Here is a 26,763-nt window from a genome sequence, read left to right as displayed (position 1 = left end):
GAGGCGGAAGTGGATGCGCGTCATTGGCTGTTGAGCTGCTCTTCAGAGTTGTGCTCGTGCTCGTATATTCATTCAAACGGCTGACTTCTGGAGCGCGCGCAAGAAAAGGGTTGATCTCCTTCAAGCTCAAATTCATGTTTCATCTGTTTACTGCATGAATCTGTCAACCAAATCAAAAGGTAAGAGACCATTTAAAGCGATATTCTCATCTTTAGCCAGCGCCAGCTGACAATTTCTCCTAAGCTAAGTTAACCTTGTAGCAAATAAAAAAAATAAGGCGGATGTAACGTTATTGACCTAACGTAAGATCCTTCAGCAAATGGACGGTTGGTAATTTTTGGGCAACATTTGCTACTTTTATAATAACAAGAACAATGTTTTGTAACCTTTAGCTAAATCCAAGAGAACCGTACTATTGTGTGTTAGCACCGTGGCTAACTTACCGCAAACTATTCACAAACTAGCTAACGTTAATGTTTTGACAATTTACAAAGTCACCTTGTAAAAAAACCCAAAGTTTTAGAAACCAACATATAACGTTAGTTACCAACAGTGAGCTTTTGTAGCCTGACCGACCCAATTCGTCTATTTATTGGAATTAAGTTTAATAACATACATTAAAGATACTTCCTGAACTGATAAATGTCAGTAAGCCACCAAAAATGACGCTTTTTGACACAACCTGAGCTTGAATCCAAAAAGCGCCACTGCTAATGTGTGATTATGTGAGAAAGCAGGACTAAGTTAACTGTTAAAGGAATAGCAGCTTAACGTTACTGTCAGTGTTTCTGTTGTTTTGAAACACTCGGTTCACACAGACATATTGGATGATATTAAAGAGACAGTTCACCCAAAAATGACAATTCCGCCACCATTAAAGTGTAGGGTGACTCAGACTATCATTCTTCGTGTGTGTTCCACAGTAAAAAAAAAAAAGAAAAGCCATGCAGGTTTGGAATAACATTAGGTTTAGTAAACGATGACGTATTCTCATGTTTGGGTGAGCTATCCGTTCAGTAATCCATGTAAAACCACCATGTCATTAGATGGACATTCAACATTAGCTTGCTGGAGTGAAAGTGTAAAAGTCTTTTAAGCTGCTAGAGTTAATCTCATTGGGCTCAGTCCTGCTGGTCTGATGGGAAACAGCTCTGATTATCTCATAATAATGTTAAGTCTGGGGTCTTCGAGCTGTTCAGTTGCTTTCGAAGAGGCTTCATTATGTTAGGACTGATAGTAATTTTAATACACATTTGAAATCTTGAATGTGAAAGTTCACCCAAAAATGATTTAGCTGTCATGATGTTGTTCCAAACCCATTCTACTGTCTTCTGTGGCAAAAGAGGATGTTTAGCAGGGCTGTGTTTCCTAAAGCACTGTCAGCCTAAGTTGATTGTTGAAACATTGCAACCAATGGTCTCCACGATCAACTTAAGCTTACAATGCTTTTTGGAAACGCAGCCCAGAATGTCAAAAATGTTCATTTTCAATACAGTAAAAGTGAATGGGAACCAAGAAAAGCAGTAATCACCAACTTTCAGTGGAAAAGAGCAATTTAGACAAGAGGAAAAATGATCACATTATAAAGGCCCGTTCCCACTAATATATAGCCTAATAAAAGAAGTCATTTGTGGTCACCAAGGCTGCATTTATTTGATCAAAATAAATATTTATATATTTAAATATTCATATTTAAAATAATGTTTAATTTAAAATAACATTTTTATTTTAATATATTATAATAATTTTTTTTTAAACATTTTTATATTTTATTATATATTTAAAAAAAAAATCCTGCTTATTTTTATTATTTTTTTTCAGGATTCTTTGATGAATAGAAAAATCAATGAACAGCATTTCTTTTACAAAAACATATATTTTTTTATTACCATTCAAAATTTTGGGGTATCACCTTGGTAAGAATTCTTTTAAAAACCATAAAATTCTTACTGACCCCAAACTTTTGTAATAATTTCACAGTATTACTGCTTTACTGTATTTTTGATCAAATAAATGCAGTTTTGTTGAGGATTAGAGACTTACACGGAAAGTACCAGCATAGCTAGCGATAACAACACAGAGGAACAATATCATTGGAATCACTTTTTGGAATTTTTTTTCCCCAGCTGATGAACAATAAAAACATTAACAGACAATAAAAATCCTCCCGAGTTCATATGTGTGAGCTCTTTAAAACGCCAGACAACATAAGTGCAGAGTGTGCTTATAAGTCAATTGGTGTGGATGCTAATATATTTTTCACTACATCATGTGAACTGGCCTTAACTCTAGTCCATATGTCTTCTTGCTGACTTCAAGGATGACAAGACAGGAGTGACGTGTCTGTTCTCGGCCGGAGCGTGAGGTTGGGCAGAGGATGCTGGAGGAGGGTGATGGAGAGGTGGAGGGGATTGGAGCAGGAGAAGGGGGGCTTCAAGCAGAGGTGGAGAGGCTGACGGCGGAACTCCAGGAGGCCAATGAGGAGAAGTTACAGGCTGCACGGTACGGCCTGGCCGTCCTGGAGGAGAGCGCTGCTCTAAAGACCAAACACAGCCAGCTGGAAGAAGAACATGAAGCCCTTAAGATGGAAATGCAACAGCTCAGAGAGGTCAGTCAAGAGAAAGATATGGAAAGAGTGGCAGATTTAGGTATTGAGGAATTGTTACATGAAACAAGAGCTTTTCCCCCCCAGTGATATTTATGTTATCAAATCGCAATTAATCGTTTCAGGATCCAGGCTTTGCATTTACACTGTACCAAAATGGTTTATTGTACTAAATTAAATAATTTTTTTAATTGTTTCATTTTTTTAAATGTAATGAAGTTCACAACGTAACTTCGGGAGGAGTGAACCCATCTAATCTTTCAATTAACTGCCGGAGCTCTGGCATCAGCTGTTTTGGCATCCCTCCACCTTCCCAACTCCACCATCATAATTTAGGCATCTTGCTACCATACTCATCATCCAAGCATTAGTAGTCCCACTGGGGGGTATATCTAAGCTTGAGTTGAAGCTGTTAACTCAAGCCCCTCCATTGCGGACGGCAAGCCAAATAAGCTTAACTTTATTAGCTTAAAGATTATATGGGCAAAGGAACTCGTGAAATGATTTATGGCGTAGGTATGAGTATTTGTTGTCTAAATGGTTTAATTCTCTTTGCAGACAATAATTTGCCGCACAAAACTTTGTTGTCTACACAAACTGTGTTTATTATTGAAGCAAGTGAACCTGTGTTAAATGTATTCTGGATCATCTTTCTCTAGATTAATGAGCTCCTGTGAAATGCAAGGACTTTACTTCTTGCTAGATTATCAGTCAAGTCACCTTCATTTACTGTATATAGCGCTTTTAACAATATGAATTGTTTCAAAGCAGCTTTACAGTGATAATAGGAAATTACAGTAACAGAGATTGTTTTGGCTTTACAGCAGCTCTAGGATAAATAGGTTTTAATATATATGTGCGCAAGCGTGTAGTCTTTTTTTTACAAATCAACCCTGCGTAGCCACGTGGTGACTCTGTACAGATAGAACGACTGTTTTATCTGTACAGAGGTAAAGGGAAGGGAAGATCAGGTAAATTGTATTTATTTCAATTGCCTTGTTTCCCCATTTATTATAATTTGCCGCACAAAACTTTGTCTACACAAACCGTGTTTATTGAAGCAAGTCTGGGTCATGTTTCCTATTACCTTGACTCTGAGTGGTTTTGTTTATTTGAGGATGAGGGCATATCACAACCCGTTCATGTTTGCATCTGAAAACAGATGAATTTGTTGAGAGAGAATTTGATTGGACAGTGGAGACATAACCTTTGACATCAAAATGGGTTTTCGCTTTCCTTTTAAAAGTTGAAAAGCCCATTAATTTGTTTGTTTACTCATGACCAACCAGTTTAGAACCACTAAGAATCATTGAACTTGTGATTTGCTTCCTGAAGTGCTTTTTTTTTCTACAAAGGGATTTTGTCCAAGGAACAATCAAGCATTGAGAAGTCATGTCGTTTAGCTGTTACACAACCAGCCTGGGGGCTTTTTCTTTGCCCTTCTTCTGTTGAATGATCAGAATCATCTTCATCCCTGTGTGATTCATATCCTTGTGGTGTTAAAGATGGATAGTTTGCATACTCCTATGTTTTGTCTGGACTCTGGAGATAGGACAGCACTTTCAGTGACCTGTTTTCCCATCTTGTCAGTATCATTGCAGGATTTGTCATTTCATTTTAGGTTGAAAACTTGGGGATGATGGCTAAATTAGCAAAAGCTTTTCCCTGCAGAACTCTGTAAAATCTTACCTAACCAAAACTTGACATTTAAATTGAATGATAATCACATGACACATAAACAGTTCTTTGGGACCCAGAGGACTAACCAGAAGTAGTCAGATATTTATACAAATGATGGCAAAAAGGAAAATGGTGTAGTTTTGATGATTCATCAAGCCAAATCGAGCTTGATCCAGTGATAATAATCATTGAATAATCTGTGAAATAATGAATGACAAAATGCCCTTTCTTTCTCAGAGCTCCTGTGAAATGCAAGGACTTTACTTGCCAGATTATCAGGTCATTTGTATTTATTTAAATTGCCTTGTTTCCCCATTAAAAAAAATATCTTTTTTCCAAATGTTTTATAGGAAAATGTATAGAAATTAAGGGGGTCTTTTGAATTTTAAAATTGAGGATATGTATCATCTGTTCAGACCGATCAGTCTTTGTGGTCCATGGCCAAAGAAGAAAACAAATAGGCTGTAAGCCTGGGACGAATTAGCTTTTTTTTTGGCTCTCTTTGTTAACTGATTTATTACATAAATCTGTGGCCCAAAATCCCTGCGTTTGGACTTTTACAGTTCTACAAATTTGCAGCACATTGAGGACATTATATGTGCACATGCATTATTGGCTGGCCAACTTCGGCTAATATGTCGCTCATAATATTTTATATGAAGTTCACATGTGGACATTGTTGACCCACTCCCGTTGGTATGAAGATTAGGCTCATGTATTTCTCTCTCTGTGTGTCTGATTAGTAGAGCATGAAATCTGCAAAGTAGGTGTGTGTGGTAGAGTGAGATGCCTGGAGTGAACAGATCTGGGTCTAGTGTGATATTCTAGAGATGTAGCCTAGATGTGGTTCACATTGCAGTTGTCATTTCCTGTTTAGTCCTCTAAGATTATAATACTAATTATAATTAATACTTTTATTGAATTGTCTTTTTCATTCAATAGTTCATCCACAAATGTAAATTGACTGACCCGCCTCTCCTGTGCTGTTTCAAAACAATATTATTATCTTGCTATCTTGAAACACAAAAGAAGATTTACAACAGAATGTCCACGCAGCTCTTTTCCATACATTGAATTAAAAAAAATATTTTGTTGAAGCCAAAGGCCATTGGATATAAAAAATAACTAAAAATAATCATAAAACCTATAATAGTAACTTGAAAAAACAACAACAAAAAAACACCAATTTGCACTTATTATTTAGAGCTGTCACGATTCCTCAATTTAAAGTCGAGTACTCGATTTAAAAAAATCCTCAATTGCAATTTACCGGTGTTGATAACCGGCAAAATACCGGAAGTGGCGCGTTCCACGGACTAGAATCCATGTACCGCCATATTACAGTGTTTTGTAAGGCTACGCGATATGACTCTTTCTTTGTTTTCTTCGTCGACTCTGCCATGATTCACGTCTGAAATGCGTGCTAGTGTCTCCATAGAGGCTGCTTCATATGTTGTTGATGAATGTGTCATCGTGCCGTAAAGCAAGTTGTGATTCTTGATTTGTTGTGGCGCCACCTCTCAAACCTGCATTGCTGGTTTTGCCCCCCCCCCCAACTCCAAAAGCCCCCCTCCCCCAAAGCTCTTATATTAAGGTACAAATCTTGCATAGTGTGCCTTTAAAACCATTTAAAATCATAATCAGGCATAGTGCTATTGAGAAATAACAAAGGCTGCGATTTAAATTTACATTTAGTCATTTAGCAGACGCTTTTATCCAAAGCGACTTACAGATTAGGAGTAAGTTAAGCGAGTCATCATGAAGAGGCAAAAAACAACGCAAGAAGTGCTCAAAATACGAAGTTCAGGCATTATTCAGAGTAGCATAAGCCCGGTAAGCGAGGTTTTTAAAGGGAAAGGGAAGGTTTTTTTTTTTTTTTTTTTAAGAGGTTAAGTGCTCACGGAAGAGATGGGTTTTCAGTTGTCTTTTGAATGTTGTCAGGGATTCTGCATTCCGGATGAGGATGGGGAGAGTGTTCCACCAGCATGGAATAAAAATATGCACTGTTTTTTTCGACAGAGAAGCACAACGCTTTATTTGCATTAGTATTACATTACCGCAGATTACATGTTAAAAGTACCTTCAGCTACAGAGCTGCTCCATGCAAACTCAGTCTCTGCAGTGCTGTTTGTTTAGGTTTCCAAGAACGCACATTTGGTGATGCAAAAAGTCGGACGCGGTTTGTGTTTCATACAGTAGTTGCACTCAAACTCCATCACTGCATGCTTTGAGTTTGGGTTGCTAATAACGTTCATCTGGGAACGCAGTTTGCGCCATTTCACAAGATTTGTAACGTAACTCATTTGTAAATCTACGCCAGCACTGGAGAATACATAAATATGTTTCTAAATATCCAAATTGTTGTTCATCGCGATTTCTAGATAAAAGTTGAAACCCTCGCACTGAGTTTATATTTTTTGATGTGCACATGTTCTTGCTCAAGAAATTACAGGGGCTGTTGCATTTCTATCGTATAGAAGTGACCAAATATTAAAGAGTAAGTGGACATTTGAAATAAATATGGTTTGACCAATATTAAACAAGGATTTAATCATGCCGAAGTGTAACAACATATTACGTATGTTTATATTAGTTTAGTTTATCATTTATTTTACATTGTGTATTTTAACAGTGTTGTTCAATAAAAACCCATATGATTACTTAACATATGGGATAAGAACAATTTATTTGAACCAATTATTATTGCTTGTTATATATTTGTATTTTAAGTCATTTTAAAGGCTCTTGTTCACTAGGATCTATTTTTACTACCACATTTTTTTTTTATCCGTTTACTCGATTAATCGATGGAATAATTGGCAGAATATTTGATTACTAAAATAATTGATAGCGGCAGCCCTACAATTATTGCATGTCTTCAGAACCATGGACCAAAGATAATTTTATGGTGCTTTTTTGTCGCTTTAGAGCTTTGTCTTATAAATCACCTTCTGTTTTTGTTGTATGGAATAGAGCTGCTGAGATATTCTAACATCTCCTTTTGTGTTTCACGCAAGGAAATCATTTTGGGGGACATCTTCATTTTCTGTCTTTTAATCAGCATGTTCTGCTGCTCCACATAATGTACAGAGGTATAAATTCCCCTGCATATCTCTTACAGACTCTCATGTACACTTCACTTCCCCCTCTTCGCTCTGCCTTTCATCATTAATTATAGAGCAGCACAAGCATGTTTTCCCACATGTTCTCACATGATTCTAGGCAAGTAAACAAATCACTCAAAATAATTGAAGACTAACAACTTCTTAACTTTCAACAGCTCTGAAAACTCGTTTGAAGAATTTCAGACATTCACGCAAAATAGCAGAGGGCCGTAAATTGTGTCAGTGTCATTCCATCAATAAACTAAATTGTTTTGTTTCTTCTTTTGTTGGGAACTGGCAAAAACTTTTCTAGTGTAATTCAGATTCTTGGCTATGATGGAGATGTGAGGGTTTGATTGGTGTAAATGTTTATAGGCTCTGGCAGACTCTGTGAGCAGCCATAAGCGTGCAGCTGCAGATGGGGAAAGTCGAGAAGAGAGGCTCCTGCAAGAGTCGGCCACTAAAGAGACGGCCATGGAGATTCGCATGGATGAGCTGCAGGCGGAGCTTAAACAGGCCCGCGTCATGCTGGCCAATGCCTCGGCTGAAAACGAGAGACTGTCAGGGCTTTCCACCCAGCTGAAGAAGGTACAAACACCATCATCAGTATAAAAATGTGCCTTACTGTTCCTGACCTCATAGACACACGTCCAATAAAACGTTTATTGACTTTGTTATATGAGCTGTATAATAGGTTTCATATGCTAAGAGGCTATATTTATGTGTAATAGCATCAAACAAATGAAAATTCTAAGCTGAAAAGGCACTCATTAATGTAACCTCTGCTTGTATACTAGCTGATCAAAGTAAAAGTAGAAATATGAGTCCTTGTTTTCATGAGGCCTGATCATGTGACACAAAACCGGAATGAGTTTCAAAGTCAGCTTGAAGTGAAGAGAGTCCATAGTGAACTAATAGAATTATTGTTCATATACAATGCACTAATATGCTTGTCACATCTATAAGTAATAGATGTATAAATGTCATGCATATTTAAAGGTAGTAATGCACTGCACATTTTTGGGCTTTGGTCAAGAATTAATTTCAGACACTGGCCAAAACCTTTTATAATACTTTTATATTTTATAATTATATATATATATATATATATATATATATATATATATATATATATATATATATATATATATATATATATATATATATATATATATATATATATATATATATATATATATATATATATATATATATATATATATATATATTTATTTATAATTATAATTTTTTTGTTTCGAGTTATATTAAAAAATATCCTGGCTCTTCCAAGCTTGATAATGGCAGTCGATTGCAACCAACAGATTGAAGCTCAAAAAAGTGCATCCATCCATCATAAACAAACTCCAAACGGCTCCGGTGGAATAATAAAGGCTTTCTGAAGCAAACCGATGAGTTTTTGTAAGAAAAATATGCCATTTTTGATAATGGCAAACACTGCCATATCAAGCTCGGAAGTGTCAGGGAGTTTATTAATATAACTCCAAATGTATTCGTCTGAAAGAAAAAAGTCATATACACCAAGGATGGCTTGAGGGTGAGTAAATCATGGGGTTATTTTCATTTTAAAGTGTACTCCTTTAAGAGCTTGTGTGGAAAAAATAATGACTTTTGTGGGGGGAAATAAATTCATTTTAAGCACTTCAAGGGATAAAATGATTTTTTTAATTTCTAAAGGAAATTTGGCAAGTTCTTTAATAAAAAAATATTAATACTACTCTGCCTTATTCTAAATAGCCTCACAATCTGCACAACTATAGTGCATTAAATTGTCATGCCAGGTTTGATGTCAATGGCCGTCTTCATTCAGTTCAATTACAGTATGGAAAAGTGCACCTAGGACATTGTGCTAAACTTCACATTTTTTGTTCAAGGTAAGGTTTGGAATGACACGTGGACGTGCAAATCATGACAGAAATTTAAATTGAGTAAGCCATCGCCTTGAGAGAATTTTTATTGATTGGATTTCAAGCTGCAACATTTTATGAAGCTACCACCATGTAATCGCTGTGCAGATCTAATTACTCCTGTTCGGTCTATTCTGAATTCTGTGGACCTGTTCTGATAGACTACCTCTGCTCTCTAGGAGTACGAGTGTTTGGAGGTGGAGAAGACCCGTACGAGAGAGGAGATGAAGGAGTACAAGGCTCGAGAGGTGCAGCAGCTTCAGGATAACAGTGAGCTGGAAGAGGAGAACATCTCCCTGCAGAAACAAGTCTCAGTGCTTAAGGAGAACCAGGTGTGTGAGAAAATGGGTGGGAGGTGTTGCTGCAGATCTAGAGAAGGCTCATATTTAAGTATGATTTGTGTTCTTGTTTTCTGTATTTATTGAATAGCCAGCTGTTTCGCATAAATATGTCATAGTAATCCTCTAATGCAATTTTACATGCAATGTTAAGCCCTTTATTTTAGTGTTTGCTGAACATAAGTCTCTCCTTGTGGAATGTGCTTCACTAGAGATGTCTTATGACTTTGAATGTGTTTCTTGCAGCTGCTGTCACTGCAGTACAAACACTTCTGTTGTAGTGCTTCAGTCTCAGCTGATTTTTGACAAAGCCTCTTCTGAGGGAACGCACAAGAGAAAGGTTTTATTCACTTCCCGCATAAATATTCAGACACACAGGCTAGAATGCCTTCCCTATTGGACTAAAAAAAAGATTTGCTCAGGGTGAATTCATACAGTATATACACAAATAAGCTGAGTTGTCCTCAAGACTTGAATTTAATAACTGGACTAGTCATTGTAAATTAACTCAAATATGTGTTGTGTCTCAAGAATTTAACGGCAAGTTGTGATTTAATGTCACCAGTTCTCATCGTATTTAAAGTTTTGGGATTGGCACTGCAGTGTGACTCTAAATGCTAACAATTGAACCCATTTGATGTTAAATTGATCTGGAGATAGTTTGATATCATTAGGGTCAAAATTAGTTTATTTTTTTATTTTTATGCAAGTATCTGAATGGGAGTAAAATCACTGCACTGAACTAGTTGTTCAGTTCTGTTGTTTACAAACTATATGATTTTAATGTAAATGAAAGTCACAATCAGGAGCAAATCCAGTGTCATAATTGCCCAACAACAGTGGCTATGATGTCACAAAGAGGATACAGAGGTGGCTTCCTGTTTTTCCCTAGAAAAATAATTTATTTATTGTAATTTGTCATCAAAGTTTGTATGACATGAGATCCGTAAAGGCAGGCTAATCCAGCCTAACAAGTGAGGGCAGGGTGCTAAATGGGAAGTAGACAAGCGGAAGTTAGTGTATGACTTCTAGTAACCTTAGTCAAAATAGTAGTTGCTTGGTGTCTTTGGCAGTGTTGTTATTGCTAACTAAAACTATTATTGACAAACCTAAAATATAAATATTACTTGAAAAACTTATTTTAGTTAGTTGTCAAGGCAAAGTTTCTAATTTCCATTTAGGCACCAAAATTGCTAAAACTGAAATAAAAAATAAATTAAAGCTTAAAATAATGATTAAAGCTTAAAAAAATGACAAAAGCACACAACAAAATTACTAAACGTAAATTAAAATGAATTCAGAAAATATAAGTACAAAAATTCAAAATATTAATAAATGCTATAATAGCATGTAAATGACACTGGCCTTCACGTTCAGATCTCTAACAGGCAGGTTTGGTTAAATAATAACTTTCTTTTTATCCAAACTAACTATTAAAGTTTCTATGAAATCCTTGTAACTATATTTTCAACAAGTAATATTAATATGTATATGCGTTACTATTACAACTAGACAGACTATCACTAAACATCAACATTTGTTTCCACAGGTGGAGTTTGAGTCCGTGAAGTTGGAGTTGACCCATAAAGACGAGGAGCTGGAGCTGATGAGGGCACAGCTGGAAGAGGCCGGGCGTCTGAGGGAGATTGCAGAGCACCAGCTGGATGAGGCACTCGAGGCCCTAAAAGAGGAGAGGGAGCAGAAGAACAGCCTGAGACGAGAACTTACCGCCCTTACCCTCAACCCCTTCGATTCTATTGGCCACTTAGAGCTACAGCTGGATGACAGCCGGGATGGAGAGAAGGACAAAGAGGGAGGAGAGGAGGAGGAGGAGATGGACAGTGGGTATAATAACTCTAAAGGGATGGAGAGAAACAGGTGCTCCACACCCAGAAACAGTGACGTGTTCCTCAGACCTCAGGCTCCTGGGCTGGTGGCCGACCTTCTGAGTGAGCTACACCTGTCCGACAGCCAGAAACTCAAGCAGCAACTGCTGCAGGTGAGGAAACCTGTTCACACCCTACTTGCTCCTTCCTCATTTCTTGAGCTGTGGCAGCATTTTCCTTTCAAAGGTTCATCGCTGGAGTTTAGTTTGCTAAACTATCTGAGAGAATTGTTTGTGTGTATTTGTGTTTTCTTTCCCTTTCTGACTTTGTTTTGCATACACTGACATGCAAATTTAACTTTGCAAATTAGGTACTAAATGCATGTTTTTCTTTTTGGACAATGGGACTGTTCATTCCAAATTCTACACCCAGCCACCTTATTATATGAGCAATGTTACACAAGTAGCAGTGCGATACGGATGTGTATCAGCAAGGCTGTGATTCGGCCATAGCCACGAGGGCAAACTAAGTAATCACAGCGTGATGTATAGCCATATCGCACCGCTACGAGTGTGATTTTGCGTTTATACCACAGTTAAATGCAAGGGAGTAAATAAATAAGAAACAACAACGGAATATCATGGATTTAAATCTTATGTTGACATTTTGACAGTTGAGCCCAAGCTTTCGTTACTAATACTAAAAAACTAATTCTTTATTCTGAACTAATTCTATTATGAGAGAGAGATTGACTAAACGAGTGTATTACCTGCTTCTGATATAGCATTCATTCAGGTCAAAGTCCATAATATTATTTCCAAAAAATCAGTTTGAATATCCTGGAAAGCGATTTGTTTGTTATTGTCATTCCCATGACAGACAGCTCTAAAACAACTTCCTTGTTCTGACTCATTCGTAAAAAGTCTTTGCCGCCATCTAAAGACGTAATAATGTAACTTTCACTGAAGTCCAATCACGATCCTTTCACAATACCAAATACGGCATATTATTTATATAAAATATTTATACATTTTATATAAAATATTTATTTATACAACAATATTTAAATTAACAACAATCACCATTATAAAAGACGATAGGAAATAAACACAGGCAGACAATTCAGTCAAGCATACAAAAGCAGTGCTCTAGTACAGGATTTAAGTGAAAATAAATATAGCCTAAATATAGTTATGAAACTTAATTTACTACTTAACCAAAATCGATTTGCTCTGAAACAAGTATTAGATTAAGACCAAAGATTTCTCATTTGATATACCCCAAATAAATGAAATCTCATGTTTAACCACTATATACAAGAGCCAGCTGCAAATTCCCGAAGGACTGTCCGAGACGATGTGTTCTCTGCGGGTACATGAGCGCTGAGCGGCCGCTGATGGCCTGGAGCTCGCATCTGCGAAAGACTCTAAACGGATTGTAAAATAGGCACTATGATTATATAAGAGTCACATATTTGAGGTCTAAAAATAACTACATTCTCACCTTGGGTTGAGTACCGAAACACGGTACCTAAGTAACCGGTATGTAACCAGACCGAATCAAAACGCAGATTTCGGTGCCTCATTTCGGTGCCACTTAAATACCTCAGCTGTCGGTGAAATATTTGCCCTCTGGTTCTCCGAAACGGACGCAAGCATCATCACCGCATGTGATCGCTAGTTAACCCTTTGTTAACCTTGTAGTACGATCGTTCACACCAGTGTGATTAGAACGTTCAGGTTGCGTGATCATCAACTTCTAAATTCAAATCTGCATTCGTGCGTTGGCTGGCGCTGCAGAGACAGTCACGCTCAGTGCTGTTATTTAGCCTATCACAACTATTTTGGGTTTTCAAACACATAAGGTTTTAGGTTTCAGACATTCAAACACACATAATTATTAGCAAAACAACATTTATAGTTTGTAAAATATACACTGATGGCTATGGAAGCGGCAATAATTTCGGTACCCAACCCTAAACGCAACCAATCATAGTTTGTTTTGTTTCATGTCATGTTTAGCGTGAAAATGTGAAGTCGACGTCCCTACAATAACAGGCCAGCATATACATCTAAGAAATTATTCATTCAAGAACGTAGTGCAAGTTTACTGCAACAATAGAGCCGTGAACTAACTTTTGAAATCCAGCATTCAGTTGATCCTAATAAGAGCTCATTGTCACAGTTGTAAACATGACGGCGTTCTTCTTCCACGAGGGGTTTCGCGTCACGGCATTTAAGGTGATGCGTTCTAAAATAACGCTCACCTTGTGCAGGACATGCAGTAAGTCAGGAGAGGTGTCATATTTTGCCAGAGAAGGCCAAAAAATGTGAAGAGGATTGCTGAAATTTAAAGCTGGTTTGTAGCATACCAAGAATACAGACTTTTTTGTTATTAGTACTGTAGTGTTTTTTATTGTTAAATTATTGTAGTTTAGTTGGGTTAGGTGGCTTAGGTTTTGTGTCTTATGTAAATTATATGATGTTTTGTATTTAGACTACATATTTTATTTTATTTTTTTCAATAAAAAAAACTTTTTTTTTTAATATCATTCACCATCGTTTTGAAGCTCTTTTTAAAAAAAGTATCGGCTCAGGCACCGATTAGGTAGCCTGGTTCTACCAGACTCTTGTACATTTCATTTGTACAGAGAGTCTGGCCTCTCTCCATTGAGAAACGTTTACTTCCTTGTAGGCGGGTTCTCTGTTAAAGTTCAAAACTATTGGATCTGCCCAGAGTCACTCAGGATCTGCCATAGCCAATCGCTAACGTGTGGTCGTGACGTATGTCATGCGCCGAAACCGGCCGGAAACATTTACAAATTCTAAATGTATATTTGACACTAAGGACAGTGATGTATTCAGTTAACTGTCGAAGCTGGGTCTAATCATTAACAAAACGCCGCTGCGGTCGTTTCGGATCTGCCGCAAATGCTGTACAGTGATCACCAGGCTACTGCGCGATACGGAAACAACTTTTCTGCCTCCTTCACTTGGTCCTCCATTCGTGCAACAAGAGGGGAGACGACAACACCTATCGGCTTTGCATCCCTATCGTTCGCCTTAGCTAACTCATTCACCACTAGAACTGCCATGGCGGTCATTTTGACCGTTTTGAATTTTATATCTGCAATGTTGAAAAAATAAATACAATCCTGCTGGTACCCGACTTTTCCTAAAAGTGTCTGTATTTTCATTTAAAATGTTTTTCATATAAATTACCTATGTAAATTACACAAGGCAAAAAACAAAAAAAACAACAAATGAACATATTTACCTATTTCGGCCTTAAACGGTCATATTGACCGCACTGAATTTTGCGGTATTATTATACCAATATACGCAACAATAAAATGTGGTGAAAAAATACACTAAACATATTCAACAACAAATCATTTAAATGTAATGATATTCAGAACAGAACAAGAATGAAAAAATAACTAAAGCCAAAATGAAATGCTTTATAAGCGAAAGTGAAAGTAAGCGGCGTTAGGCTCACGTAACTCTAATTAGAATCAAAATGTTTCAATATTTGCGATGTATTTGGATGCTAAATTATTCTTTATCATAGGCTTTGAACTTCACTCACGTTCCAATATCGACGGAAAAAATCATCCTCTTCACACGTATAAAATGGTACGAATTGTAGCCTACTAGTACTGAGAAACAGAGCAGTGGAATTTTATTATTATATTTTATTATGGCTATAATGAACAGGCTGCAATGCTGGAATATGGTGTGTGTGTCGGCGGGCGCGATCGAACAGTGGAAACATGAAAACATCTCCGTCATTTTGTTCAGGGCATCTACGAATATTATTTATTTATAAATTATAATTAAACTTGTTTAGATGTACAGTTTGGTGTTTGTTTTTAAAAGACATCCTAATACAATAAATGCATTAATCTCTCAATTGGGGATTTATCATTAAAGATATAGAGTTTTGAATAGCGATCAAAATGACCACTTGCGGCAGTTCTAGTAGTTATGGAATTCTGGCACTTCTAGTGCTGAGTGACCTGGAAAATCAAACTTTTCCCGAACCCCGTGGGGAGGAGGGCCACAACATCATGGCCACCAACAAAACTTAGCAAACATTGTTCTTGCTCCGGCTTTAACTTCTGTATATTCGGCAGTTTTGCAACAACGGACCGAATACTCACATCTTTCTCCACTGCCATTACTCCAACTCAAACTGACGCACTACATCAACGTCATCGTTCTCAGCCACTCCCTCTGTTCGCTGATTGGTCCTACAAAAAATTGGTTTCTGGAAACCTAAGAATATACAGCAGTCCCAGACGTAGTACTGAAGTAAAATGAAATTGAGCGGAAGTACGTAGGAGGGCGGAGCCAGGCTACCGATTAGGCACCGGTACCAAAAAAAACCCAAACGATACCCAACCCTATTCTCGCCTAAAAAAAAAAACTCTTAAAACTACATTTCATGACACAACAACAGTAGTATTTTTTTTTAATATGGTGGATTTGCTCGACTGCAAGCTGAGTGATACAAACGGTGAAATTGTTCAAGTTCTGATACTGTGTGAATATCACACGGCTTGAAATGGCTCTTAGCCAATCAGATTCAAGAACCAGAAAGAACTGTTGTATGTTATATTATATTATTTTGGGCTGCCCCCTAATATTCGACTAATCATTAGTCGACTAGAAGACTTAGTCTACCAAAAATTTTATTTGTTGGTAATCGCAAAAAAACAACAACCTCGTGACGAAGTCAAGCAGTCCGTGAGGGACAGGTCGTTACCAGCTGGTCTTTGTGGTAATTACAGTATGTCGGGCAGGAAATCTAAACGTTCGTCTATCATTCATCAACCTTAAATGTGGCTTATCATTTGAAACATGCAAGTAACTTGACTCTTACTCTTGAGCTTACTCTAACGTTAACCTAGATATATGTGCGCTATTATTAAGCAGATATCCAAGTGTTAGTGTGGATTGTGGAAGCTGAAGTATTACATGGACATGACATGACATGGTGGCGCCAGCACGATCACTTGCATTTTTTTCTGGTAACAGTGTAAACTCGTTTTTGGTCATATAGATAAGAGTAATACATATTTATTTGTGTAAACTCAATATAACAAGAAAACAGTGGCCTTTGTAAAATAAAGAAAAAAAAACAGGATGCGCTTTCTGCTGTCTCTGTTGAGGGCAGCCCTTATATTATATTATTTTACTCTAATTAAAATATCTTGTTATTGAAATATTTATTTAAAACACAAAGTTATTGAAATGATGCTCTAGCAAAATGGTATGGGTTTCATTACTCCTGATCATGTTTATAAATCAGGGGAACAAGTGAAATCAGAGTAACCAGGTTCATATTGGCTGATGTCCATCTCTTCAGATCTAACCTCAGACTAAAGTTTAAAACATTCAAACCCCATGATGTAAACACCTGTTTAAAATGTTGTGGCTTTTTATTTTTAACTCAGCTGTTTCATGCATAATACCCTCATCTGACAGATGACTACTTCCTTTTTCATACCACTTCCTGCTCATGATGTTACATCAAGTCAGTTTTACTAAGTAACAGTGTCTTCCACCCACCCCGCTTTTACCTTTTCTAGCAGATAGCCAAGTTTTTTTTCTTTTTCTTTTTTAATTCATTTATAAAATGTATAATTGATAATGGATTTTCATTATTAATTTTTATTTATTTATTAAGGTAGGCTTACATTTTTTACTTTACTGCCTTTATCTGATAGGAGACTTAGGAGAGACATGAATGGAGTGGAGATAAGAAATGGGATTGGCAAAGGATACTTTGTGTTGTGATTTTCATAATTAATGACATTTAAGCCCTATTCGGATGGGATTAGTTTTACAAGGGTAGATGGAGTGGTGTAATTTTACCACAGGAAGTCTCATCTTATACATCATGTACAGTCTGTATAAGTGTATGATTTAACTTTTCCCGATGGTCTAGTGATAAAAAAAAGCAATATATTACTCTATCGAATTGCAATTCTTAAAAAAAATCGCAATGCATATTGTATCGGCACCCAAGTATGGTGATAGTATAGAATCGGGAGATAGGTGTATCGTCCCAGCCCTATAATCTATATATAACATAACAGTTTGGTCCGGTCGAACAGTTAATTAAATTCTGATTGAATTCTGTTGGTAATAGGCCCTAAAGCTAAAAGAAGTTTTGTGCCTTTGACAAGTGCTTTCGACCTTCTTTTTTATCTGAATGGTATGCTAAAAACGCTTGTTTTGCCACAGACTTGTCCCACCTCCTAGAACGTTACTGAATGCTTTTTCAAGTGCCTCCATACTTGAAAACCCGTGGAAACGTCATTTTTCCATACCTTTTTACTGCAGGTAAAAGTCGCTGTAATCTTTATTGACATTGTCCATGATGATTACTGAGATGGCACATTCGGACGGGACTAAAATCACTGAGAATGTCGGGTAATGATTACTTTACCCCACCTCTCCATGTTAAACTAGTCCTGTCCGAATAGGGCTTTAGTCAAACCTAAGAGAATTGTGGATTGAATTTCAAGCCCTTTAGTTAACTTAAATTAGTTTTTAGTTCTAGTCTAAGTATAATTTCTCTAGAGTGTTGTTTTCTATCCAAAACATTAGGATTGAGTTAGTCAACTGGAATAAACCTTGTGTTGTGACAATACTTTTGCTGAGAGCCATATTGTGTACCCATGTCCAGGTGGAGAGAGAGAAAGCCACACTGAGCAGCACTGTGCATGACCTTCAGCAGCAGTTAGTCCAGTCTAAAGATGCTCTCAGTGAGCAACAGATGAAGATGGATCAGCTGACCCAATGTTTGGAGACCCTTCAGAGTACAGTCTCAAAAAGGACTTGTGAACAAGGGAATGGAATGAGCCTGTCTCCCAGATCCCTTCAAAACCAAGAGGCTGATAATGGCATCAACTATTACGAAGTGGACGCAAAAAGCACAGAAGTACTAGAGTGCCGTATGCAAGCGGCAAACGAGGAGCTTGCACATCTGCGCAAGGAGCTGAAAGAGGCCGGCGAACGCTCCAAGGCCCTGGAGCGGCGCTGCAAGCAGGAGAAAGAACGCTGGAGGGGTGAAGCTCAAGAACTCGCTGATAAAATTCGACAGTGTATCACTGCTAGCCGTCAGGACCAGGAGCGAATAGGACAATTGGAGCGTGAAATCGGCGCTACGCGACAGGTCGCCACTGACTCTGAAGGCCACCTCAGTGTTGCGCAGGAGGAGCTCCTAGCCTTCTCTGAGGAGCTGGCTAACCTTTACCATCATGTGTGTGTTTGTAATAACCTCACGCCTAGTCGCGTTACACTGGATTACTATCGCGAAGGAGCCCAAGCAGGGAGAACGCACAACCATTCACAGCCCCACCACTATCGCGGATCCTTCCGCAGGCACAGGCGGTCGGGTGAAGTGTCAGACTTGGGCAGCGGAGGAAGCGGAGAAACGTCCTCTAGCTGTGGAAGTTGTCCAGGGTCTCCTACATTAGACTTTAGGGACCCGACCAATGTGCGCAATCTGGTAGCTGTCATACGCTGCCAGATTAAACATTTACAGGTATGTCTTAGCTCTTTATAGTTAAAGGAAATAACTAAAGGAAGTGTACACTACAATTTTTATTCATGCCCTAGAATGTTCTAGAAGACTCTTAAATAAAGACAGTTAAAAATGTAAAAAAATAAAAATAAAAGAGTAAATAGCCCTGCAAGATTATAGCTCATCAAAGGAACATTTCATTTTAATGTGTTAGTTCACCCATAAAGGAGAATTCTGTCATAATTTTCTTATGTCATTCTAAACTTTTGAGGAACACAAAAGAAGATATTAAAGAATGTTGGTATCCAATCGGTTTTAGTTGCCATATGTATATATATTATGGCAACATTATGTATGTGTGTGTATATATATATATATATATATATATACACACACACACACACACACACACACACACACACACACACACACACACACATATATGTATATATATATATACATATATGTGTATATATATATATATATGTATATATATATACATATATGTGTGTATATATATATATATATATATATATGTATATGTGTGTGTGTGTATATGTATATATATATATATATATATGTATATGTGTGTGTGTGTATATGTATATATATATATATATATATATGTATGTATATGTATGTATGTATATATATATATATATATATATATATATATATATATATATATATGTATATGTGTGTGTGTGTATATATATATATGTATATGTGTGTGTTACACAAAAGGAAATAACTCATAGAGGTTTGGAACATGAGGGTGAGTAAATGATGACAGAATTTTGGGTGGACTATTATTTTATAGTAAGCCTTTAAGCCGCTTTTTTGGGGGGAGGCAAGGCATGGAATATGAACTGATTTGCCAAAACTGCATTAGGATGCCTGCCTGAATCTTTTTTTTTTTTTTTTTTGTCTTTGAATCAACTTAAGTAAACAAAACAGTGTTGAAATAACTATAATATTAATATCTAGATATACAGTATGCTTTTTCTTCATTCTTTGGGGCTTTTGATGTGTTTTTTTTAATGTGTTTTACTTTGTTTATGATTCATTTTATTTTATGTACAGTACGTCTTGCATTTTATATTGTGTCCTGTTTTTTCAGTACTTTAGTCAGTATCGTTGTGTTTAAATGTCTTGTATAAATACATTTAATTTATTTAATTACTTGCTTTTGCTAAATTTTCAGGTGGCGGTGGACCTGTGCAGGCAGCGCAACCTGTTGTCCTCTCCAGCAGCTGCAGAAAGCACTGATTCAGACCGTGACACAGAGGCACTGCTTGAGGAAGTGTTAAAACTGAAGTCCCTGCTGAGCACCAAGAGAGAGCAGATAGCCACTCTCAGAACTGTCCTAAAAGCCAACAAACAGGTACAGATGTTAGATATGTAAGATGATTAAATGCATACTAAATAGTAGAAATGTGTTTCAAAGTTCTAATAAAAAAAAAACTTTACTCAAATATTTATATTTAAAGGGGCCGTATGTAGTATTCAGAAACACTTGTTATTTGTGACACCGGTGGCTGTTAAGTGAACTGCAGCAAGCAAATTATTACTTATGCATATGTAACGTACAAGAGACTGAACGTGATTCAAGGACCTGATTTACTCATAGCGTAGTTATTTTTTATTCTTTTTCGCTTGGAGGTAAAAAGGAGTTGAAAAACCTATGCAGCGATATACTTTTAACAAAACCCGATGCCGCCCACACTGCTAAGAGCGACGTTTAGATGAGTATGTAAATATGTGCTGCGTGCTTTCCTCTCAATAACAAAATAAACAACAAAAATGACAGTGGCGTGAAAGCAGCAGTTTAGAAAGCATCTGATCATAGTGATGTGGATATGTTTGCAGCAGCTCTGCAGTTTACAGATGAGGTAATTGTATAAGAATTCATTTAATGTGTCTTTGAACAGAATAAGAGTGAGTAAACAACAGTTTAGCGTGTGTAAACGTTGATTTTCAGGAAGGCAAAAACGTCCAGAGTCCTTCATAAAAATCAGTCTACATGCTTTCATAGAGAATGTAGGAAGTCAGGGAAGGTCTTGTTTTTTAAGTTTCTTAACAAGTTTGTTCACACAATAAAAAAGCGATTAATACATGAAAATTCTTACATATGTTAAAACCTTTACATATGTGAAAAGCCCTACTTTTCAGTTCTAATCCTGTACAGTGCAGTAAACACTTAAAATATTTATACAGAAAATGTATATTATCATTGACAAGTAGATTTTTAGAGCAGACACAACTCTTGAAATAGTCATATATTGGTAAACTACTTGGCCTGGCCAATATATCAATCTATCACTACTATAACAGTTTTGTAATGTCCTTTACTCTATGCAGTTTAGAGTATGTTTCTATAAACTGAAGCACATGGTTTTGATATTTTGATGTGATGACTGATTTAGTCATTTTTTTCCCACAGACGGCCGAATTGGCTTTGACCAACCTGAAGACAAAGTACGAGACAGAGAAAAGCATGGTGTCTGAGACGATGATGAAGCTGAGAAATGAACTGAAGGCTTTGAAAGAGGATGCAGCCACCTTCTCCTCCCTACGGGTCATGTTCGCAAGCAGGTATGATGGGATTACACATGCACAAAGTGCTTTGTGTACTCGCAGGCCAAGGAAGTTTCTTAGGTCATCATTCGTGCCAAGGGAGTTTCTTAGGTCATCATTCGTGCAGCACATACCTCCTGTCTATTAGGGTTTTAGTGTAAAACTGGTTGTTTGTACACTGGTTTGATTTATGGAAAGAATGCAGATGAGTTCATGGGAGAAGTTGATTCTCCCAATTAAAATTCCAGGTTTCCCTTGTCAATTCAGAAAACAAACTAATCAATTTTAGTTTTAGTAGTTTTAACTTTTATATCTAATCATCTTCATGGATTGTCTTGGGCTAGCTAAGAAATCATGAATCATCAGCTGAGGTGATATAAGGATTTGTAGAGACTTTATAGTCATAGTACAACCTGCAACATGGTGAAAGACTGCAGGCAGTGTTTGTTTACATTTATTGAAAGACTTATGAGAGGTCTTTGGGATATAGTCATAGAGATTAGACAGTCATGACCCTGTTTTAAAAGCACACTAATAAGATTGTAATCTCAAGGCCTGTTCTCCCACGAGTTCCTCTCACATGCTGATTAACGTGCAGCTCTCTGATCCCGTGTGCAGACAGGGCAGCTCGCTCTGAGCTCAAGTCATAGATCAAGTGTCAAGGGAACAGTGAGTAGTGGAAGCTGGGATAACGTGTCATGTGACTGTAAAAGGAAAAATCTAGACCTCTAAGAACATTTATACAAACTCATATATAGGCTAGTGGTCAACCAATATTGTTTTTTTTGATTGGCGATGCCAATATAAAGTCTAAAGTAGAAATTATTTTCAACATTATAAATGTCTTTACTGTGCATCCTTCCTGAATACCTATTAATTTCTTTAAAAATATATATTATTATTTTTTTTTTATTTTTAAATTACAACCCCAATCTTTTGAATGGTTGTTTATATTGACTTTATACTGGCCATCGGCCGCCCTCATTTCTAAAATATCGGCATCAGCAGTTTTAAAGGTGCAGTATGTAAGATTGACAGCTAGCAGTTGAAATGGGTCCTGCAGTCCAAATTCAAAGTATTGGAGAGAGTTGTTTCCCCCGCCCCCTCCTCCTCAGACTCAACACTCACGTGGGTTGCCAAATTGAGGACACGCAACAGGAACGAGCGAAATTGACAATGGAAGGCGACAAGCCTTACGCTGTAAGCTAATGAGTATTTATCCATGTTTAATGTCTCTGGACTGATGGATGCTGAGGCTTTTTAGGTTGGGTAGAATATGTTCTCTGACCCAGTTCGTTTGCTGGCTTCCATTGCTGTAATAAGCTTTGTTTTCCGTTAACTGGCAACCTAGGGGTGTCGAAATACTAATTGGGTAAATTGGCAGTGGGCGGAATCACACAGACCAAAACAAAAACGGACTTTCTGACATGGAACACAAATTTTGAAGTGGATTAACTGGCTGTAGAGTTGTTTTTCGAAGAAACGCGTATGTGAACTTAGCATGTTTCCTAAATATCTGCAAACATATTATGGTATTTTTATGCTTTAGTGCAGTCAAAAATATTACAGCACCTTTAAAAATACCTCTAGTTACTAGAAGGTTGGTTACAGTCCCAAGCCAAAGGAGCTCTCTTCTGTATCTTTCTGTTTTGATCCTTTGATATTTTCAGTGTAAATCTGTGGGATTGATACCTTTTTTTTTTTTTTTTTACCCACTTTTTCCACCGCCAGGCTAAAATTGTAAGTTTGCACAAGTCTCTCCTTAACAGAACACAGTTTTTCTGTCATGTCTAACACAGTTAGTCCCTAACAAGTTACAGGCCAAAGTTATATACTTTTGGATTGGATTAAGGATTTGTTCTAAACTAAAATATGAGTAATAGTAATTGTGACGCAAGCATAATTATCAAGGTTATTAACTGTTTGCTGATTTATTGTTATTCTGAAGCATTTTATTTTTTAGGCACCAAAGGCTTATGCTCCGTTGTGTGTGTGTGTAGCGCTCTCATGAGGATAGACAGACAACACTATTCCAGACATTCTTGCATCAGTTTTTAATAAAAACTAAAATATTTTTAAGGGATGTTTATGCAAAGTGTAATCCCTTTTATTCTTTTGTTATTTCATTCTAGATGTATCTCCATTCCCCTTTTCCTGTATTCTTATTATCTCCCCGTTTTCACAGATGTGACCAGTACGTAACTCAGTTAGATGAGATGCAGAGACAGCTCGCCGCCGCTGAGGATGAGAAAAAGACGCTCAACTCTCTCCTCCGCATGGCCATTCAGCAGAAACTGGCATTGACCCAGCGGCTGGAGGACCTGGAGACCCCTCTGTCCCCTCTCAGTAACGGTGGGAGCCCACGCTATTCCCGGACCAAGCATCTGACCAAATCAGGCCGAGCACCGCGGAGCCCCATGAGAAGCAGTCCACGCTCCAGTCCGGTGCTGGTTTCTACTGGCCCGCAGAACATGAACAGCCACTTGAGGGTGTTCTCTCGCAGCCTTCACAGCAGCCCCGTAAGAGTGCCCTCGTCGTCTTCCTCATGCTCGTCTTTTTCTGCCTCAAACCAACCAGAGTCCTCTACGTCCACGCAGAGTTTAGCATCTGTCGGCCTTGTGCGCGACACTACTTTTGTTCGGAGTTACGGGTCAAGTTCGTCTCGCTCCTTAGATGACTCTACTGGAGGGTTGGGACCCTTCGCTATTCAGTCACGACAACCCAAAGTTAATGAGTCACAGGCAAACAGCCTGAAAGTGTCAGCACCGTTTCGCAGTAACACGTTTATTAAAGCACGTTGCACGTCTTTACCTGTGACCAAAACTGGCTCACATTCAGTCGAAACTCTTGCCACACGATTAGGTAGAACTGACGGATCAGAGAAAAGACGTAAGGTTACGATGGAGGAAAATGATCTTAAACTTTCTAAAAAGTTCAATGCAGAACGTGAGTTTCTCAAAAAGCAGTCTAACGTCTCTAAATCCCGATCTGCTGAGGGAACTACTTTGAGTCGCTTTGCTTGTTCTAATACAGCATCTACAACGCAATCCAAATTTCTCCCTCGGGCAACCTCAAGTGTAGCATCTCCCAGCAGTCCATCAGATAAACACCGGAAATCATCATTCCCCTGTAGGACCGAAACATCCTCTAGGCTAGCGAGCCATTCAGACTCGTGTCAGGAATTTGTTGAGAAAATCATCTCCAACCCGAGTCGTGAGATTAAGAGGCGCCAAGATCCAATCCGAAAACAGCAAAGAGGTGTTGATGCAGCAAACGGGTCAACACACACTTACACACGCCAGACGAAGTACAGAGCCACGTAACTGCTCCGTTGTTCACATAAGTAACACAGTTTTACAACTAACTCCGATAAGACGATTACAAAAACATGCATAGAGACGTTCAGAATGATGTTGATACTTCTGACAACAGTTGTGCATTTCATCAAAGCTTTCATTAACAAGAGTGTAAACGCATGAACATTTACAATCATCTTTCTTGTCTCGTCTGTCATAGATTCTCTGCATCATGTACCGTTAGTGAAATTCAATACATGTTTTTGAAGCGAAAAGCATATTTTATTTGATCAAAAATACATTGTGAAAAATGATCATTTAGAACTGTTTTCTGTTTTAATTTATTTTAAAATATAATTTATTCCTGAGATGGCAAAACTGAATTTTCAGTTTTCGCCATTACACCAGTCTTAAGTGTCACATGATCCTTCAAAAATCATTCTAATATGCGGATTTGGTGCTCAAGAAGCATTTATCAATGTTGAAAATGGTTGTGCTGTTTCAGCTTTTGGCATTTGTGTGAACGAACCCTTTTGACTTGCTTTGTCACTCTGTCTTTGCAGAAATGAAAGCCTCCTTGTGTCCTCCCTCTGTGCTCCAGTGTACATGGACCATGTTCATGCCCAGTTCATGAACACCCTCACCCTGCAGACCTGTCCCAGCATCCTCCTCCTCATCAGACCTCACCTCATTGGATCTCTCATCATGTCTCTCGTGCCTTTCCCACCCTCTCTCTCTCTCTCTCTCGCCTGTTTTCCATGTGCTCGTCTTGTTTTTGTTTGTTTGGATCAAGTCGTTCAGCTTTAAGACACTGAAAGCTGAACACCTTGTCATCTCACGACTTTTCCTTATTCATGAACATATGTACCAAACCAAAAAATCTAACTGGCTGTGACTGACCTTTTATTATGCTAGCCATTGATAAGCACACCTTGTTATGGTTTTAGCCATTAAAAACTGAATTTTTAGGTATCAATGAAGACATTCCTCTGGTAAAACTGACCAGTTGTGCTACTACTCATTGGTTCTTGACGTAACTTGCATTGGCCTTTAAATAAATGCATACAGTATAACCAGTAAGCAGAACAATCAACTATGCAGAGGTACAAAGACTTTTGCTGCTAATTAGCTCATGCAAAATAATCCACTTAACAAACTGCCAGTTCATCCTACCTACAACAAGGGGTTAACCAACAGCACTGTTAAGACATGCGATTTATTTTCATTTAGTATGATAGTGGAAAACTGCTCTGACAGACAGTTGTTCATGTCAACATTGAACGCATTGACGGGGTAAACTGTTATATGATTTAAAATAGTGCCTTAATATTTGAGTGAAGATCTGTAGATAATTGGTTTAATATTTAGTTTATTGAATTGATGGGAAGGGTTTTTGTTGTTTTAAGACTAATTATGGACATTTACGCATGCATGTGCAGATTACATGCATGTTACATTCCCTGCAATAGTGTTTTGTTAAAAACTAGGCCTTCGCAACCAATATTTTTCTGTTCTTGTCAGAACCGGACGTGTGTGTGTATGTAAGATGTGTCGAATTGCCTGTCAACACTTTCATCTTGTTTTCAGTCGTTCATGTTTCTATATTTCAAAAATTCTTCCTGTTGTATTTTTATTGTTGTTTATTTTTTAACTTAATTTTCTTTTATATTTTATTGTTCAACCCTACAGAATAGTAATTATCATGAAAAATCAGGTCTTGTTTGTGAAGAAGAAAAAATGTAGTGAAAAAATAAAGTTGTTTTCAATGTTCGTGTATTTGTTTTTTGTTTGTCTTATTGAGGATGAGTTTACATGTCAAGCCGTGTCCTGCAGTGGGATGACACACTTCGTCTGAAATGGTTTTTAAACATTTCTA

General features: G+C 37.5%; 1 protein-coding gene across 1 annotated transcript; it reads left to right on the top strand.

The window, feature by feature from the left end:
• LOC308681256 (protein bicaudal D homolog 2) lies at positions 1-26,661 on the top strand. The gene is made up of 10 exons (XM_081349979.1): positions 1-179; positions 2,320-2,608; positions 7,765-7,977; positions 9,494-9,646; positions 11,202-11,651; positions 18,175-19,035; positions 20,219-20,398; positions 21,458-21,609; positions 23,777-24,110; positions 25,451-26,661. Exons 2-10 carry the CDS (start codon positions 2,378-2,380, stop codon positions 25,454-25,456), a joined length of 2,580 nt encoding a protein of 859 aa, XP_081206105.1. The 5' UTR covers positions 1-179; positions 2,320-2,377; the 3' UTR covers positions 25,457-26,661.
• The last annotated feature ends 102 nt before the right edge of the window (positions 26,662-26,763 follow it).

The sequence above is a fragment of the Scardinius erythrophthalmus genome (genome assembly GCF_964197995.2).
Source record: "Scardinius erythrophthalmus genome assembly, chromosome: 20".
NCBI classification, from domain to species: Eukaryota; Metazoa; Chordata; class Actinopteri; order Cypriniformes; family Leuciscidae; genus Scardinius; species Scardinius erythrophthalmus.
The sequence above is the reverse complement of the archived record's forward strand: the minus strand, read 5'-3'. Positions and strand labels throughout refer to the sequence as shown.

Excerpts from the sequence above, each read along its gene's own strand:
- LOC308681256 (XM_081349979.1), top strand. The coding sequence starts at position 2,378 with ATGCTGGAGGAGGGTGATGGAGAGGTGGAGGGGATTGGAGCAGGAGAA. Across the intron at positions 9,647-11,201 it reads CAGTGCTTAAGGAGAACCAG|GTGGAGTTTGAGTCCGTGAA; the intron begins GTGTGTGAGAAA and ends TTGTTTCCACAG. Across the intron at positions 20,399-21,457 it reads TCCTAAAAGCCAACAAACAG|ACGGCCGAATTGGCTTTGAC; the intron begins GTACAGATGTTA and ends TTTTTCCCACAG.